This window comes from Tyto alba, unplaced genomic scaffold (assembly GCF_018691265.1).
Source record: "Tyto alba isolate M040663 unplaced genomic scaffold, T.alba_DEE_v4.0 Super-Scaffold_28, whole genome shotgun sequence".
NCBI lineage: Eukaryota > Metazoa > Chordata > Aves > Strigiformes > Tytonidae > Tyto > Tyto alba.
Window position 1 is genome coordinate 7018570 of NW_024881302.1, and position 17832 is coordinate 7036401.

A 17832-nucleotide genomic window follows, 5' to 3' on the forward strand; every position below is an offset into this window, starting at 1 on the left:
ACCAGCAGCACCCTGCAGTGCGAAAGTTATGTGTTACTGCCTTTTCTGCTGGTATTTCATCCTTGCCCTGTGAGCTGCTGAAATCATAAAAAGGCCTTTCAGAAAGAGACTTAAATTATCTTTGAAAAGCCAGGGTGGGGGGGAATGTATTGTTGTGTTTTTTTTTTTTTTTTTTCCCAAAGCAGGCTCTGAGTGCAATGCATTAAAATGACAAAGGTAAGTCAAGCTCTTTCAATGACAAGAAATTCCTGTCTCAATAATGTGTCTGGTACGTGTTTCGCTCCGGAGCCGCGCTGCTACGTGCTCCCCTGCCTGAGCACACAGAGCTGAGCACAAACCACCTGCCAGGCGCTGACACGGCTCCGGGTGCATTCCTGGGGCAGCTGGGCCCCTCGGGGTGCTCGCAGGCCGGGTTGACTTCGGTCCCTTGGGCCCACGTGGCAAATCCCCTGCTGCCACAGCGTGTGAACCAGGTGGTGCCGGTGAGGAGACTGACTGTGGGCATCGTGCACCCACCTCTAAGCGTAGCCACCGGGCTGCCAGTTAGCCTGGGGAGAGCCAGCCAGTACAGCACCAGCCCTGCATTCTTTAAATTAACTTAAATCCTCCAAAATCTCTGTGCCTTCCCTGCCAGTCCCATTCTTGACCAGCAGTGCATCCAGGACTGCAGCCTCAGATAACTCCTGCTGGCTTTTACTGTAATGAGCTCCTTTTAAGCAAGGGCAGGAGCCACAGGAGGCCACATCAGAGAGCCATCCAGAGCCATGTCCTGTTTCAGACAGCAGTTGTGATTTTCTGGAGTTAGAAATTCAGTTATTTCCTTTGAGCCATTCGTGGCTAGGAATATTGCTCACTCTGCATTGCTAAGCATGTCCTGGCTCCATGTTGCCCCAGGATCCCTGTGCTCACCTCTCTAGTATGGGTGTGCTAAAGGTGGTGCAGCCCAACTTTATCAGCTTGACCCAAAATCAACTTCATCCTGCAACACCAGATAGATAAACAGCAACAGAGCAAAATATTTATTTATTAAGTAGGAGATAAGGTCAGGCTTGCAGTAGTTAGACTTCAAATAGAGCAACAGCAAAACAAAACGTAAGCAAGTGTAGCAGAGAAGGCTTTTCTGTTACATAGCTTGTCAAGCAGACTCCTTGAGATGTAACCAGAAGCTAGAGCTGGCCGCATGAAACAATAGATGTACAAGTGCAATACCAGGACAAGTACAAGATACAGTACAACTGTTAGAGTGCTGCCTTTAGTTGTGTGACCTAAAGCTAGTGTGAAGAGTCAGTGTCTTGGCCAAAGACCACCCTACTTTGTCATTCCTTCATATTCTCTTCCTCCTTCCTTTCCTTCCACTCGCAGCACAGACTAGCTTTAGATGACAGCAGCTTTAGTTTTATGTCATAGATTTGCCATAACTGCCCCCTCAGTCTCTGTAACTTTCTGTTTCTCCCTTTTTTCTTTTCATCCTAACCTGACTTTCCTGCCTCCAAACCAACACAAAAGCATCCTCAGTGACTCACTGCTCCCTAACCCACATGTGGTTTTCTGCCTGTTCCACAGCACATGAAGCAGCCTCCTCTCTTGTACCTGCACCGCCATTCAGATTTCACACACGTATCACGCTTCCCTCAATGGGTGTAGCCTTGTGGGTACAGCTAGTTGTTCCTACTCCTAATGGCTGCTACATGAAATAAATCATTAATTGTAGTAATCAAACAGCTGCTCTAGGACAGCTGCAGTCTCTTGGGTGTCACCAGCTTTCTACAGAGACCCCCGTTTGACAAGTTAATGGTACAGAGGAGCAACTTGGTAACAAAGTCTAACCTGCTTCTCCTTCCTGACACTATTACCAGTTTTACATCTATTTTCACAGTGACTACATTCAAAATCTTATTAGCCTTGACAATGATGCGAGATCACTGCTGGCAGAACGTGAGCATTATCATCTCTAGATTTGTAACTTCAGTTCCTACACAAGTGGCCAAGGCACTTTTTGCGAGCACCAAAATTTCGCTTGCAGTTCTTATTGTGGTGGCCCTGCTCCTGCTGTGTACTGAGCACATATAACTTCCACGAGAGGCCGTGGCAGGGGTATTCGCTCAGCAGTGCTGGCTGGTCTGTCACTCTGCCTGGAGACCTTGCTGCCTATCCCTCACACAAGGAATGTCTGGAGAGGAAGACAGCTTGAAATGCCAACGGCTATGTATCTGGTGCAGAGCTGAAGACAGCAACATTTTCTAAAGAGTTGAAGCCCCATTTTCAGTCAAATGGAAAATATTGTCCCTATTCATCCCAACACACCTGATACATGAGACTGAAGTTTGAATTAGGAGCTTGTCAATGATAGTTTAGCCTGCAGACAACAGAGAGTGAGTAATTCAGATCTTATGGCAATTGGATCATACACTGAAGGATTTTCTCTCTCTATGGAGGCTAGAGAGGATCTAGAGAGCAACTACGGCTCCTAAGGTGCAAGCAGAGAAGAGGGCTGAGCCTCTCTCAGCTCTCTGATGGGAGCATGGCAGTTCTGCTGCCCAGCCCCAGGCTGCATCGCCCTCACACTGCCTTGGGCTTGTGTTCAGCTTTAGCCATGCTGAGTCAGAAAATTTCTGTGGCTGGTCATTTTCTGCCAGTTTAGAGATCTAAGATGGCCCAGTAAGGAATCAAACAAATGCCAGAGCCAGCATGAAGCCAGGAGAGGTGAGGGAGTGGTAGAAATGCCTTTCTTAGCAGAAGCAGAAAGCTTCTAGATTGGCCCCATCATAAACAGGCTCTTTGGCATAAAGTGCCCTGTGTGAGTTGGAATGAACCCACTTCCAAAACCACTTAGATGTTTTCTGATAACTGTCCCGTGCCTGGATCTTGGCATCAGCCCATGTTACACCCTCGTGTCTGGGACTCTGTAATAAAGATAAGGCAGGTTGTATCACACAATGGAAGCTCAGTCTGGGGCTCAGCTGAGCAACTGTCCTGGGGAGATTTCTAGATCCATTGTCTGTTGTTTCCAGGTGGACCATTGATAATCAGCTCTGCTACAGAGCTTGGAATTTGGGCTGAGAAATTCTCCATGGAGGCTCTCAGAGGAAAGCCTCTGATGGGTTACATCTATAAAGGAGGCTTGAAGCCATTTAATTCTTTCAAACAGCCCTGAAAACTGCATCTCTGATGTGCTGTTCCAGGAATGAATCACAGTTTCTGAGAGCAGTACTCAGGGGTGTCTGAAGGGTTTGCATTATACAGACACCACAAAAGCTGCTGGAAAGAATGGCATAAATGAGAGTAAAATAGCAGTGCCCAGTGTCTTCCTTCCCCTAAAGCTCAGTTACAGACAGCTTTTTCCCCCTGTAACTAGACTTGCTTTCAAGCTTGAAGTGTTCACTACTCTAACTCCATGTCGTTTGATCATTCATAGGGCACAGCACAAACCAGGTGAGGCATGGGGTTCAAGGTAAAGCCGACATCAGCAGTGAGATCTAGCTCTGACTTATCCACTCCTGGAGGGGGTTGGAAAACAAACTTGCGGAGCAAGCCTGCAAAGAAGAGGAACAGCTCCATTTTGGCCAGTCCTTCTCCAACGCAAGCCCTTCGTCCTGAAAACAACCAGGAGAGACATAGATGATCAGCACTGTAACTGCTGGTGTTGATATTTGGGAGCTTCTAAACTGGATGTACAGCTCATAAGGGCAGGGTGCTGAAGTAGAAAATTTTTTCCTTCTTTCTCTCTGTATATTAGAGGTGCTACTGACTTGGTCTCAAACTACACAGAAACCTGTAGGTATATGAAATTATTCAGTGATTGTGGGAAAATCAGTGTCTCCCAGATCTCGCAAAAAGAGGTGGTTATCTACAGCAATGGTGGACAGGAGAAATGACCAGAAATCCCTTATCCTGTGTTCTGTGTCCCTGACTTTTATACTTTCCTGGAATCAAGGGGGACTGTGCCATTAGCCTAGCCCCGGGTGGTGCACACACATCCCTCTTACCTATGGAGAATGGAATAAATGCCTCTCTCCTAATGAAGTTCCCACTGGCATCCAGGAAGTGGGAAGGGTTAAACTGATCTGGGGTTTTCCAGTGTAACTCATCATTCAGAGCGGAGGTCAGCAGTGGAATAATCTCTGTACCCTGAAAAGGACCAGAGAACTCACAGTAGCTGTTTGGAGCAGATCACTTTCCTAGTCAAACCAGGCGTCCTTCTTTTTTCTAATGTGAAGAGGTAAATAATAGTGAGCCACAGCAAATACAACTGGGGGATGCTTCCCTGCCCCATTGTGGCTCTGCCTCTTATCAGTAGCTGCTGCTCACTTTTTGGACCACAAAACATTCCTTTCAGTTCTTTCAAGAAAGGTGCCAAAGTAGAGGTTCCACATTTGACATAAGAGATTCAAACCAGTGTGATTTAATTAAAGTCTCTGGTTATTCTGGATTCAAACAGCTGTAACAGACCACAGACCAGTGCATGTTTATAACAGCTATCCTGGATCCAAGACAAAGGATCACTTCATAGATTAAATCATGCATCACGGTGTCTTTAGATTTTTGTATTTTTCTTCTTATCAGCTTTAAACATAAACCATAAGGAGTCTGTGCATAGTAAGCTGCTAGCCTCAAGACTCACCTTAGGAATCACATAGCCTTGGAAATTCACATCAGTAGGAGTTGATCGTGATACACCCATTGGGACAATATTGGCAAACCTTTGTATTTCATGTATTACTGCATCTGTATAAGGCATTTTTTTCCGGTCCTCCAACTTAGGCAGCTCTCCTGGTTCAATGACATGGTTCATTTCTTCCTGAATCTTTCCTTGGAGGGAGGAAAGGATTTAGAAGCTGATAACCCTCTTATCTTGCAACTGAAATGGCCGAGATGAATAAAAGGGAAAACTTTGAGGGGTATTTGGGAAGAGCAGAAGTGGGTAAGTCAGGGCATGGTGTGGCTCTTTCAGGTTTGTTGTTGAACCAAGGGAGCTTGAACGGAGTTACTACACTACATCCCATGTCTGATTCTGATTAAACACCTTTGTTATCTCATAACCTTCAACAGAAACCAGATCAGAATCAGCTCCTGAGGAGACCTTTAGTGACGTAAGCCCATAGCCTGCAGGAGAATAACGATGGGGGAGATTTATTGTAACTGTAGACTGGCCCTTTGCCTCTCCCACTTGGCTGGGCTGGTTTATGGAAATCCAGCTGAATAAAATTCCTTTGTAAAGTCAACGGCTGTTATCTCTCTCAGAGTACTCAGAATAATTACTCTAGACAACACTGAATGAGTTCCACTCCCTTCCACAACCAAAGCATTAAGCATGCAACAGCATATTGTACAAGAGGAGTTCTCAGGCTTACTCTGAATCTCTGGGTATTTCATCATCAGAAGAAGACCCCAGCGCACAGTTGTAGAAGTAGTCTCAGTCCCAGCAGCGAAGAGGTCCAGGGTTGAAAACAACAGGTTTCCGTTGTTGAACATAGTGTGGGTTTTCTTTGACTCCTTCAAAACATACAGGTAATGGCCATAAGATCTACATCAAATGATACCAATATGTGACTGTGTTGCCACCATTTTTATCTGCATTTTAGCTTTTTTGTGGTTTTATATGCTCTGGGAAACTAAATGTATAGTATTTTAGCATTAGGGCCTATGCTGTAAGGAACTTGTCTGGTCCCAAGTGTATGAGCAATTCCCAGGTCTAGATATTAGGTTAGTTGGAATTTAGTTACTGCAATGAAGTTTATCACTGTACCATTTTTGCAGGAAGGCTTGGGATGATCTCCTTACGTGTGCTGAGTGATAACTTATTTCACCCACGTGGGACATCTTGACAATCAGATCCCTTTAACCAGCAGTTTCAGTGGAGCTATGGAGTGAATACAGCACAGCTCACTGTGAGTATGAGCTTTGATATATTCTGCTCACTGCAGTTCTGTTTCCACTCACTCCCAGTCCCTGACAGATGGTCAGTCCTAATAATCAGTCAGAGCTAAGAGAACAGAAAGACTCTGAGACTTAGCTTTAAAGTACCTGTTGTTGCTTCATCAGAAAGGCATCAACAAAGCCTGTTAAGTTATTTTCATTAAACTCTTCTTTGTGTTCCTGGAAGAGCTTCTGGAGAAAAGCATTCAGTTCACTGACATTTTGTAGCACAGTCTTGGAAGCTCCAGAGAGAAATCCAAGGGATGGGTAGAAATTATATAACTGTAGAAGATAAGTCTTACTGTTAATTGGCATTTTGAACACACACTGGTATCTCAAACCACACTGCTGGTCCCCTGTCCCATGCCCTGACATTTCAGGTCCTAATTCCCCCACATTCACTTGTACAGTCCAAGCAGCTATGAACTGCTGCAGAAATAGAATGTTCTCTCTGTTATACCTCTGCATGAGTCCTTGCCATGTATGTTGGAAGACTCAGCAGCTTAATCTTCTTTCAGGGCTTTCAGCTGTGTAGGTGGTGGGACAGAGGGTCTTAGATGTGAAAGATGGGAACATGAGCATTGTACTTTTTCCAGGCACAGCCCTCGGGTCTGTGACATCCTATGGCAGCAGAAGGGACATGGACTGGCCATTTACACAGACAGACAATATTGCTGTGTCAACATGGTGCTTTCCAAGCCAATTAGCTTAGGCAGAGCATCGAGCTAACCCAACTACTCTGTTCCTAGGAGCTGGACTGAGCACAGCATTGCAGTATGTCCCATGGACATACGTGCTGTCAGGAAAAAGGAGGGGTCTCACCCCCATCATCCCATGAGAGGTGTGCACATCTTCAAGGACACCACTAGCTGCCCTGCTAGTCAATTAAACAAACACTCGCTGTTAGCTGGTGCCTTGTCCTGGGAGAGTGTCTGTACACAGTGTGTAACTCTCTGACCTGTGCTTGGGTGGTGCTTTTTGGGCTTAGCTTGTCTGGAGTTACAGCCAGCTGCAGATCTCAGTGTGGCTCAGAAAGATGACTACTGGCATTCAGAGCAGAAGCTTTGTGTCAGGAAGGAATGGGTTTGTATCAGCTGTTAGTTTGCTAAGATTGAGTTTCAGTGGCCAAAATAAAAGAAAAATAAGTTTGTCAAACCTAGATCTAGGGGAGGCAGAACTAAGACAGTTACTGAAGGTGTAATACAAGGAGGCAAATTTGAGATGGCATTTCAAGATTGATCTCTGATAAGAGAGACATATTGTGCTTCTGGTCTTCAAAGAGGGTAAAATAGTTCCTTTTATGAAGAATTTGGGTTTTTTTCTTTTACTAAAAAGCTTCACAGACTAAGTGCATGGGCCTGGGCATCTGTGTCTTGCGGATACAGAACCACAGATGTGTTCTGTACAGGCTGGCTGACTGAAAATGTTCTTGTTCTCATGAAGCAAGATGTGGGAGGCCACACAGGCAACCAAATATCCCCCCAAAAACTAAAAGCTAAACATAAAATCAAGCTCTTACCAGCACCATAGGGGATCCCAACAGCTTAGTATTTTCATTTATCATCTTCAGCAAAGTTAGAAATACAGGATCATCATATTCAAATCTCTCTCCGAACAATATAGAGCAGATGACATTGGATACAGCATTGTTCAGAATCATCTTCGTATCAAATGGTTTCCCTGTATTTCAAGCAACGAAAACAAACAACACTGTGATTATGTTCATTTCAGTCTGGTTTCCTATGGAAATGTAGTCCTGAGCTCCCAAAGGAAAAAATAATTCAACACTCAGAATGCTTAGCAGGGAACTTGGTTTCAATGTTTTAAGTCCTCAGTTTAATAACCTACTTCGGCGTATGTTGAACTTTAACCATGAGATACCATTTGCTCAGAGTTAAACTTGCATTAATCTTTATTGTTCTGCTAGACATGTTTTCTGTCTCTGGATGAAAGTCTTGCCACTCACCATGGTAGGATTCAAAATATTTGATAAGGGAGTTTACTTCCTCCAGGATTCGGATCTCAATGGTTCTCCTTCCCATTCCGAAATCTCGCAGTGTGGACAAGGTGAATCTTCTCATAGTTTTCCATAGCTCTCCATGGCTGAATGCTATGCCTATAATAAAGGTGTAACATCCTTATGTTACCTGTGGTTAATAAACATTTGTAAGATCTTCTTAACACACTGGTACCAAAGCTGCTTGTTACACTGTTGCAGAAACAAAAAGCAATGTGTAAAAGGATGATACTCTGTGCTCTAAGAACATGAACATAGACAAACTACAAAAACTAACCAGCCAAAAGGTCACTTACCATTTCCTTGTGTCATTTTCCTAAATATGGGTATTTCTGCCCTCTCTCCAAATTCTTCAGCATGATTTAAAAGGGCATCCTTAATGGTTTCATATCCAGCCAGTACCACAGCTTTCCTGGGTCCAAAATACACAGTGAAGACATTGCCGTATATCTTGGAGAGCTGTCAAGATGAATAAATATGTTCATTCAAAACCAGATCTGGACCCAAACACTAGCACTAGCCACCCTAGGTGTTTTCTAGCCCGAAAGGAGCCTCCCAGCCCTGCCTGAAGTCTCCAGGTGCTGCTGTAACGCAACTAATGAGCAACAGCTATCGATGCCAGCATCTCTGCTTGCACCCTGTTTGCACAACAAGGTGTCTGCTATCACTGCTCCTATCAGAGAAGTCAATACAACGCCATTGCATTCCTTTGCTGTTCTGCAGTAACAGGCCAGCCCAGAGATACTACCATTCGGAGGCTAGTTAGAAAATGCTGTATCAGGCAGGCCTGTTTATTTTAATGCTGTTGACCTGAGGCAAGCGGGTGTGCACACATCTTTGAGGCTGAAGCCACAAACACTGCAAAAACAAAGCTAGACAATAATTCTTTCTTTCAGGACAGCACTTGTCTCTAATTATGGCAAGGTGGGTAGTGTTGCAGTCATCACAAAATTATTTGCTGGCCACCAGCAACTTGAATCCAGCTAGGAAGCATATTCTTGTAGATAATGTCACAGGAGCTCTAGGCTTTTATAGCAAATTAAATATGAATCATCTGTTACACAGAAGGGTGGCTTTGACAATCTAATCATTCACTCGGTATTTTAGACTTCGTTTAAACACACTGCAAGCCATCCGCTCCAAATGTCTTCTTGTTTCCGATGTGCCTGGGTTACCATTTGCTATGCATTAGATACATTCCGAAAATTGAATTTCAGATTAGAAGCAGCTCCTGTTATTACACCAGACAAATTGAATTTGTTTTCATCAAACGGTGGTTTGACGGCTTGGGAGATAACATTAACACTGGTTCTTTCATCCCCAGCAGCTCAGAGAGTGTGTGGCAGAGCCAGGGGCAGGGAATCACAGCCACCTCCTAGCCTTCCTTGGGTCATTTCTTTGCATTAGTACTTCTTGGCATCAGCCCTGTTTTTTCTCAGCAACAGAAGTATTGGATGTGGCAGGTCTGAAAGCCTAAAGAAAGCTGCTTGGCAGATTATAGGAAATTAGTCTGGTGCCTTTGCATGACATTTGTATCATAAAATCCCCCAGTAGCGCCAAGAATAGCTACTCTTCCATACCAGCACCCTCAAACATACCTATGATCATAGGGGAGCTCAGGACCAGAAGTCCATCAAAACTGTGCTCTGCACCATCCTCTGCACTGTACATCAAGGCAGATGAACACTGCATGACTGCTATAGGAATTCTGTACTTTTTCATCCCAGGATGCCCTTTCTTCCATGGCTAACTGGAGAATTTCGATGCCTTCACTGACCCCTCACTGTGGCTCTTCAGGTGGCTGAAGGAGTTCACTGAGCACTGGGTTTCCCCCATCATAGTGTCTGGTAAGCACACACACATGGTATGTGACAGGTCACTCACAGCACCTCAACAACCTCTACAGCAACTGGAAGAAATCTAAATTCACATTGACTTGTCCCCACCTCCCTATGGAAACAGAGCATTTTCTGAAACAATCATTGCACCTGGCTTTATAATATTTAAGTCTTTTTTTTTTTTTTTTCTCTTTTAGAAATAAAAGTATCCATGGATCTGCATGAGAAAAAGCAATTTGTTTACCTAGATATACAAAAGTCATCCATCAAGTCTTAAATAACCCTGACCAGTGTGTGTGTGCAGGGGAAGGGTTGGGAAAGGTTAGGGGAGGCAGAGTTGATCTTTGCATTGCAGGGATATAATTAGCTTTGGAAATAAATGTGCATATGACGCCATTTTCTCTGCTGTGGGGATGATACCCTTCCTTCCTACCTACCTTCAGTGGGAGAGGTCTGTCTGCAGTGAGATGTCTCTGGATGGCAAACAGTCCTGATCTGTCAGCAGGCTGGCCCAACTTGAATCTTCTACCTGCAGCCTCTGAGGGGCTCAAAATACCAACAAGGTGGAGCTGATTGCAAGCGGTGGGGGTTTTTGCTTGTGTGTGTATAAAGGAAGGAATGTGTGTATTATATTTATATATATAAATACGTGTATATGTGTGTATGCCTCTGAAGGTAAAGAAACTCTGCCAGCCTGTCTATACACCAAATATCTCATCTCTGCCCTACATACAATACAAACACAATTACATCTCCATTTCCCCAGTTGCATTTCTCGCTTCAGGAATTGCACATTTTCCTCCTGCCTGCTCACTCAGGCCCTACCTCTGTCAGCGACTGGAACGGCTTTTTCAGGTCCACCACATTCAAGTTTCCGATCAAAGGAAGGGGTCGTGGCCCAGGAGGCAAACTGCAAGCCGAGTTCTTCAAGTTGGTAAGAAAGTAAAGGAGAGCGACCAGCCCTGCTGCCAAATAGAGCAGCGAGCTGGAGCCCACGTACTGCAGCAAACTCTGTATGGCCATGTCTAGATTGAAGTGTGGGTATGAGTATCTTGGGGTCCCTTTATAGCCCTTCTGCCACTGCCTGAACACACCTTCTGGGGAAGTGGCTTTGCACAGAGAAATGGACTCTGAGGTCTTGTTTACTTCCATTTAGACCAGATGTAGTTTATTTTTATGCCAAATAAAGCAACCTATTTTATGCTGAAACATGGATTATCTTAATCTGGAGCTCCTATTTCATCTACAACACTGGGGCAAGGTGTTTGTTTTCCAGTGAAAATCTGTGTTATGGGTATGTTGTGGTCTACGTGATTTCAGGGGCAGAATTAAGGGACAGGACCCATTGTGGATTGCTGTTACAGTGCCAGGTCACAGGCCTCAGCTGGACCACTGGTGATGCAATGCAGGAAGCAGGAGAGAAAGCCCACAGTAATTCATGGCCCAGGGTGCTGCTGGCAAGGAAGTCCTCAGGGAAGATGATGCCGACCAAGGAAGAGTTGGAATGGTGGTAGCATAAAGATGTACTAATTCAGGATTGCAGACAGGATTAGGGCTGCTTACAGGTGACAACTCTGATTCTCTTTGCTTTCCTGTCACCCCAGTAAAATCATGTCCTTGAGCAACACAGTGTTTTCATTGCTGACACTGTTGTTGATCTTGTCCCCCAAATCCTCTACCAGCAATTCCAAAATGCCTCCGAAACCACTTCAGTCACTATTTTGCAGTTTACTCTCCAGAGAACTGTGTGCCTGGATGTCCACCTCTGCCTCTGAGTTTGGTGATGACTCTTTCCTGGCTGTCCTGCCTGTTTACGAGCAGATGCATGCAATCCTGTAGGAGAACCCATCCCCTCCAGGCAATCCTTCTGCTTAGATTGGGAAAGAGATCTGGGATCTTTGTAACCTGGGAGGGGCCAGAATCAGGCTCTGCAGCTGGCCAGGCAGAGGCAGGAGGCTGGAGGCTGCCTGGGCAACTATTGCTGAGGGGCTGCCAGCCCGGAGGAGCACACAGCAACAGCTCTGGCACTCCAGGTGTACTGAGTCACGCACCATGCCAGGGCAGGGTCCTGCAAGAGCCTGCGTGCCCGGGCGACAGCTCCCCAAGAGCCACCTGCACACCCTTTGCATCCTTGGGGCATGACAACAAAGCAGATGTGATCGTGAACACGAGGCCACAGTTTTAAATGGTGGCTCTAGGCGAAGGACCCAGTTTGATGCTCTGTCACATATTCTCAAGTGGGGATATTTTGCTCCCCAGTTGCAGATTCTGTCTGATTCCTGGGTCATGCTGCTGTTCAACCCTTTAGAAACCCTTAGTTTTAACAATACTTTTGCTAGAATCCTCCAAGGCTCCCAGGTGCAGGCTCCACTGATGGAAAAATGATGATTATTTAATAATAATAATAATAAAAGTACATTAGCTGAAGGCAAGGAGAATCAATAAACTCTAACTAGATTGACATGAAAAAGGTGCCTGCATGTCTGCCTATTTTCCAAGGCTGGTAATCAGGAGTGGAATTTTTCAGAAGGGAGAATTACCCTGTGCAGACGAGGACTAGGCAGGGTGGGCAAAGAAAGGACGGTCATGGCCGTCTCGAGATTTGCTGCACAGCTGTGAGACCTTGGCCTGCACCCTCTTCTCCCAGATATTTCCAAGAATATTCTGTTCTGTCAGACTCTTCTCTGAGCAAATAGTGTGACCACTGGGACTCTTGAGACATCATAATATGCAGCAAGAGTGAGGAAAAAACCCTACATGGGCCCAGTTAGGTACAAATGGAGGAAATGTATTATTTCTATTTTTGTATAGAAGTTGGAGTAGAGCTGGCTACTGTCACAGAAAGCAAGAGCGCCTTCTCAAGGGCTTTCATGCTGTTTAAACCTTCAGGTTGTACCTGGCGATAAGACAGTGTGAAATCCTTTGTCAAGTAATGAGCCTATGGACTTGCAACCTGCTGGACTGATGCATGCACTGTGGGAAATGACGGATGAGTTCTCCAGTGGGACGGCATCACTGCGGTTTTAAAATAGAACTAATGTGATGTCCTCACCTCCATTTCTTCCTCACATGACTTGGCTTCCAGTACACTATCCTGACCACAGCCTATAACTGAGTTTCTGGCTTGCAGGTGAGGCATCCCACACATGACTGGGGGGAAAATGTTGCTCCCTAATCACAGGTCTTTGTCTTTCTACCAGCCCAAGCCAGAACCGATATCATCTGTAGGTAAGTAGACTCTGTGGGTATAGCTCAGGGAAATAATCAGTTCCTCTTAGAAAATAAGCCTGTACATTAAACAGCCCAAGAGTCATCTAACTTCTGTGTGCTCATCTGGAGAAGGACTTACAATCTTCTAATGGGACATAGGTTAATAATGCTACAGTAACAGCAGGATAATATAGAGAAAGAGCTGTTATAAGGCCATAATTCAGTCAATGAGTTCTGATAACATAATAAAACATGAGAGTGAACACCAAGTATTTGTGTGCCTTGCAAGGCTCTGCCACTGATTTACAACCTCAAGAGATGCCTATCAGCCCATGCATTGTTATCAGGGATATATAAAGCATGAGCACACCCTATTAAACATTAACATTTTTGAAGACTCAGATGTGTTAAAACTCAGGCTGCTCCTTGTTAATGGATTTTGCTCACCTTGACAAATGCCAGTGCAAAAAGAGATCAAAAGCTTTCCAACTTTGACCTCTTTCAATTTTTCATAAAAAATCACAGGGTAGTGATCAGTATCTCAAGTGTTTACTGTGCTCATTTTGATACAAATAACTTGTACTGGAATTCTTTTATGTGTCAAATCAGTGTGTGTTGCACATCTACTTTGGGAGGAAAGATTCCTGAAAAATACCTTTCAAAATCATTATTTCACTGCAAAATTTCAATGAAAGATTGTTGGGTTTTTTCTATATTGTGAGCTGACAGATTGTATGTGATGGGTCTGGTCACTGGGAGAAGAAAAGTTAAAAATTTGTGCATGGGATCAGTGCATTGTCTCTGTGTGGAGCCTAAGGTCACAGTATTTCCCATTCATGTTAAGCATTTACCCCTTTTAGTAACAAGCTGTTCTCAGGAACTTTGTTGCTGTCAAAAGCCCTGTTCTTTCACGAGTCTCACTCAGTGACAAAATACATGGGAGATCCTGGGATCTGGTGCTGGTAATGTACTTTATAATATGGATAGTTATAAGAATATTTGCAGTAAAATCCATTGTGACTATAGGCAGAAGCATGATCTTCCAGACCTCACACTTATGCCAACAACCCAAGACAGCCTGACCTGAGAAGTCAGTATTGAGGAGGTCAGGTTATGAAGAATGTATTTTCAAAATATGACTGAACAGATCACATGCCTTGACATAGCTCCAAGGACCTCTTTGTTCTGGATTTATAGTTTGACTCTATCTCAACACAGTATTGCAGAAATTACAGGGCATATCCAAGGGCAGTTTGGGGAATAGCATGAAGGATGACTAGTTGATAAGTATCTGCAGAGCCAGGATCCCAGCATCTTACTTTTGGGTCCCTTGTCTTGATGCAGAGAGATGTGGATTTAGATACACCAGAATTACAACTATCAATGTAAGAAAAATGTTTGCTTTGGCTTTCAGCACAGTGTTACTATTTCTACCACATTCCCCTCTAACCTGATGAGGCTTTGGCTCAATCATAACAGAAAATGAGCTATTGTTCTGTACATCTTTGTAGAGCACATAACATATTAAGGCCCTGACCTTACTGGCATGAAACTATGATTTCCCTGTAAGTGCAAAACAGTAATATTCCATTAATCATCCACAACAGAAATCCCCATTCCCCAGACTATTCTGGCAATATTCTGCATTTTTGCTTGTCTAGGAACCTGAACTAAAAGGGAAAAAAATGGTTTACAACAGCCTGTGGCAATGATGTAGCAAGAGACCTTATGTAAGAGCTGGCGGCATGCTTGCCGCGCAAGGGAGAGGCATAGGAATGAGTGATCCTGGAAGGATGTTTCTCTGAGGTGTGTTCTGTGCCTGGGCTGGGAACAGCAGTCTCAAGGGCACAAATTCCAGTGTCTGAATGTGCTTGGTCTTGTTCAACTGATTAATTTCTTACAGCTATCCCAAGTCAAGCTACAATATCCCCTAGTACTTTACTCAAAGCCTTTCAGGGCTTGTCTATAAATTATTTTCAAATTAACTACCTGATAATTTGAATCTGTAGGCTCTTAGAAGATGCAGCATGGTGAGAGAGGGAAAATAATGAACATCCTGGACTCTACCCTGTCTATAAAAGGGAATAAAGGTTCTGCTCTGATTTATTATTCAATTTGGTGCTTCCAAAAGTAATGCTAAGTGTGTAAAAACTCCTTCTGGAGGTACATTTGTACAACTGACAGATAAGCACCAAGAGCGGAATAAATATTCAGTGTGATCTGATGTTGTAAAAAAGCAGACATTTAAAAAATGTTACTTTAGTCCATAATTAAGGACTTTTTAGTCCATAATTAATGACTAACAGCTCTGATTCAAGGAAAGGATTTTTTTTTTTAATCTATCAAGCTGTGTAACTTGAAAGGGGAAGATCCAAGATTTCCTCTAGTTTGGTGAGCCTTCTAATTTGAGCCTTCTAATTTTTGGAAAGGGCTCAGGATTCCAAACTAGGGATACTGTGAAACACTGGATGCTTTACAAATTATCCAATTTCTCTTGTACAATGGGCACCTTTTTACCGAAACAGCTATTTCAGATTTCCCTGGTGCCATGAAAGTCTCTCACATCGTTGAAAGATAATATGTGAAAAACATTTAATTCTTTATTTGTGGCACTGATCTTTGTGACACTGGTTTTATTGAATTCTTTTGGAACTGGTTGGCTTAATCTGCAAACAAGGTTGTTTTTTTTTTTTCTTCACACTGATTATCTAAGAGGGGTTTAATTTGATCTCCTTGAGAAAAACATGCTAAACTGCTAAAGCACATGTATTAGGCTCTAAGACAAACCGTACCATTAAAGGAAACTCTAGAAGATACAATTAACATTTGCAATAAAAACATTAAGTAAGCATAACCAAACACCTGCTACTATATCTGATCTGAATTTGGGTAACTACAAAATTTAAGACTGCAAAGACAGTGAGTTAATTAATAGGTAATCAAAACATCTGGATATAATGTAATACAGCAAGGTGATACAGCCTTTGCATAGGATTGTTGCTGTCTGTTCAAGAATAATTCCACTGGGGGATCCTTGCATATCTTTTTCCTTTGATTTCTTCCTTCATCACATGAAGAATCAGCAAGTCAATCACTGTGCCAGAAAATAAGGGACATGATTTGGGCAGTTTGCTAAAATCAAGTACCTTGACACTTCAGTTAAACTTGTCCAGATAAACCAAAGCTGCTTCTCTGCTGCTCAGTCCTCTGAGACCTGGGAGACAGTTTGCTGCATGTATTTATGAAAAAGGAGTATCTCCCTTTTACTGTTAAGTGTTATAACGAAGTCAAGTGGAAAAGTGCTATTTACCGTATAATAAAAAACATCTATTGTTCATAGCCCTGAAAACATAATAAGAAATAAAACCTTATATTTCAGGCTGTGTAAACCAGTTGCTTATGTAATAGAACATAGTGTAATTTTCCATTTACAATTTCAATACTGTAATAAGGAAGCAATCAAAGCATAAACAAAACACACTGTAAATGGGGCTGCAGGTAATATTTCCATAATGGCTGTCCTTAACAATTGCAGCTGTTTCTTTTTTTCTTCCCAACCTTGAATTCTTTCTACTTATCTCAGTCATTTAATTAAAAGAAAATCAACTTAAAGCAGATGAAAGACCATCTTAAACCAATTGCAGCTATGGGCAAAGAAGAAAAAAGACTCTAACGGCGTAAGCCACAGTTTGCACTCGGGTAGGTTAAATTAGCGTCATTTCTTATCCTCCTTTCAGGATGAGATCTGAGGCTCTGCAGAGAGTGTGCTGTAAACCTGCAGGCAGAAGGGGTGTTTTTCTTGGTTATCTGTCTTGAGGACCCAGAAGTTCACCATTTCCCAGGCATCTGCCAAAGGTTTTACTGGCCTCATGAGTGTTCATGCTGCCTGATGCGAACCTGCCCAGTGCTTAGGAGGCATAATATAATTCAGTGCTGCCCATCAGGTTGGTGCACGGGCGTTAAACCGGGAGGATTAAGGAGGGATGAGCAATTGTGTTGCTGCTGTCATGGGTGGCTGATGGCGGAGTTCACGTCATCGCGGCAGGACAGGGTTGGCTTTTTCCAAAATCTTGCTGGATTTCTAAGGAAAGTTCATACTGCCTCCCCGGGTACTGATCCCCAGAGCTTCTGATCACACCACCAGCCAGAGCTGGGTCCTGAAAAACATGTTTTAAGTCGAGCCCCATGCTCAGCAGTGCCAGGTGAGGAATTTGTTCTTCGTGGTGGAGGGCAAGGAGGAGCCCACCTCAGCCCAGGCCCGACCGCAGGCTCCTGGGTGGAAACGGGGGATGCTCAGATAAGGCAGGATCCCGTATACACTGGTTTGCCGGCACCGGGCTCTGAGTTTTACCCTTTCTCCCTTCATTTCTAAGCGAACAAACGCGACACGACAAACCCTTTTCCCCTGCCCCTCACCAGGCAGCGACCATCACTCTCACCCTTCCCATTCACAGAGCCCGGCGGCTAATTAGGAGACAAAAAAAAACAACACAACTGCTTTTTATGAGAATAAACCGTTTTATTTCGCAGAGGTTGATCGAGCCCTGGCTGCGGGGAGCGGCAGGAGCACAGCAGGAACGATCCGACCCGACCCCGCCGCCCCCCGGAGGCCGCGGGCCCGAGCCAAGATGGCGGCCAGCGGCAGTGTCTCCATGGTGACACGCGCTGGTGGCCGAGGCCTGCGGCGGTGACGTCACTCTTGGCGCCCACCCGCGCGTTGCCGTGGCGACGCGCCCCCTCTCCGCCCCCGCCCCGCAGGAGCGAGGCGCTCCGGTTGACGCAGCAACGGCCACGCCGTTCCCATGGCGGCGTGGGCCCCGCCCCCCCCCCCCCCCCCCCGCTGCGGAGCGG

The 17832-nt window shown here is 44.4% G+C and overlaps 1 protein-coding gene across 1 annotated transcript; it reads right to left on the reverse strand.

Moving 5' to 3' along the window:
- Positions 1-1047: 1047 nt before the first annotated feature.
- LOC104358008 (cytochrome P450 2K4) lies at positions 1048-10853 on the reverse strand. Its single transcript, XM_009963528.3, has 9 exons — positions 10597-10853; positions 8230-8392; positions 7883-8032; positions 7436-7596; positions 6025-6198; positions 5352-5493; positions 4622-4809; positions 3987-4128; positions 1048-3593 (listed from the first exon to the last, which is right to left on the reverse strand). The coding sequence occupies exons 1-9, from the start codon at positions 10792-10794 to the stop codon at positions 3406-3408; spliced, it is 1506 nt and encodes a 501-aa protein (XP_009961830.2). The 5' UTR covers positions 10795-10853; the 3' UTR covers positions 1048-3405.
- Positions 10854-17832: the final 6979 nt, after the last annotated feature.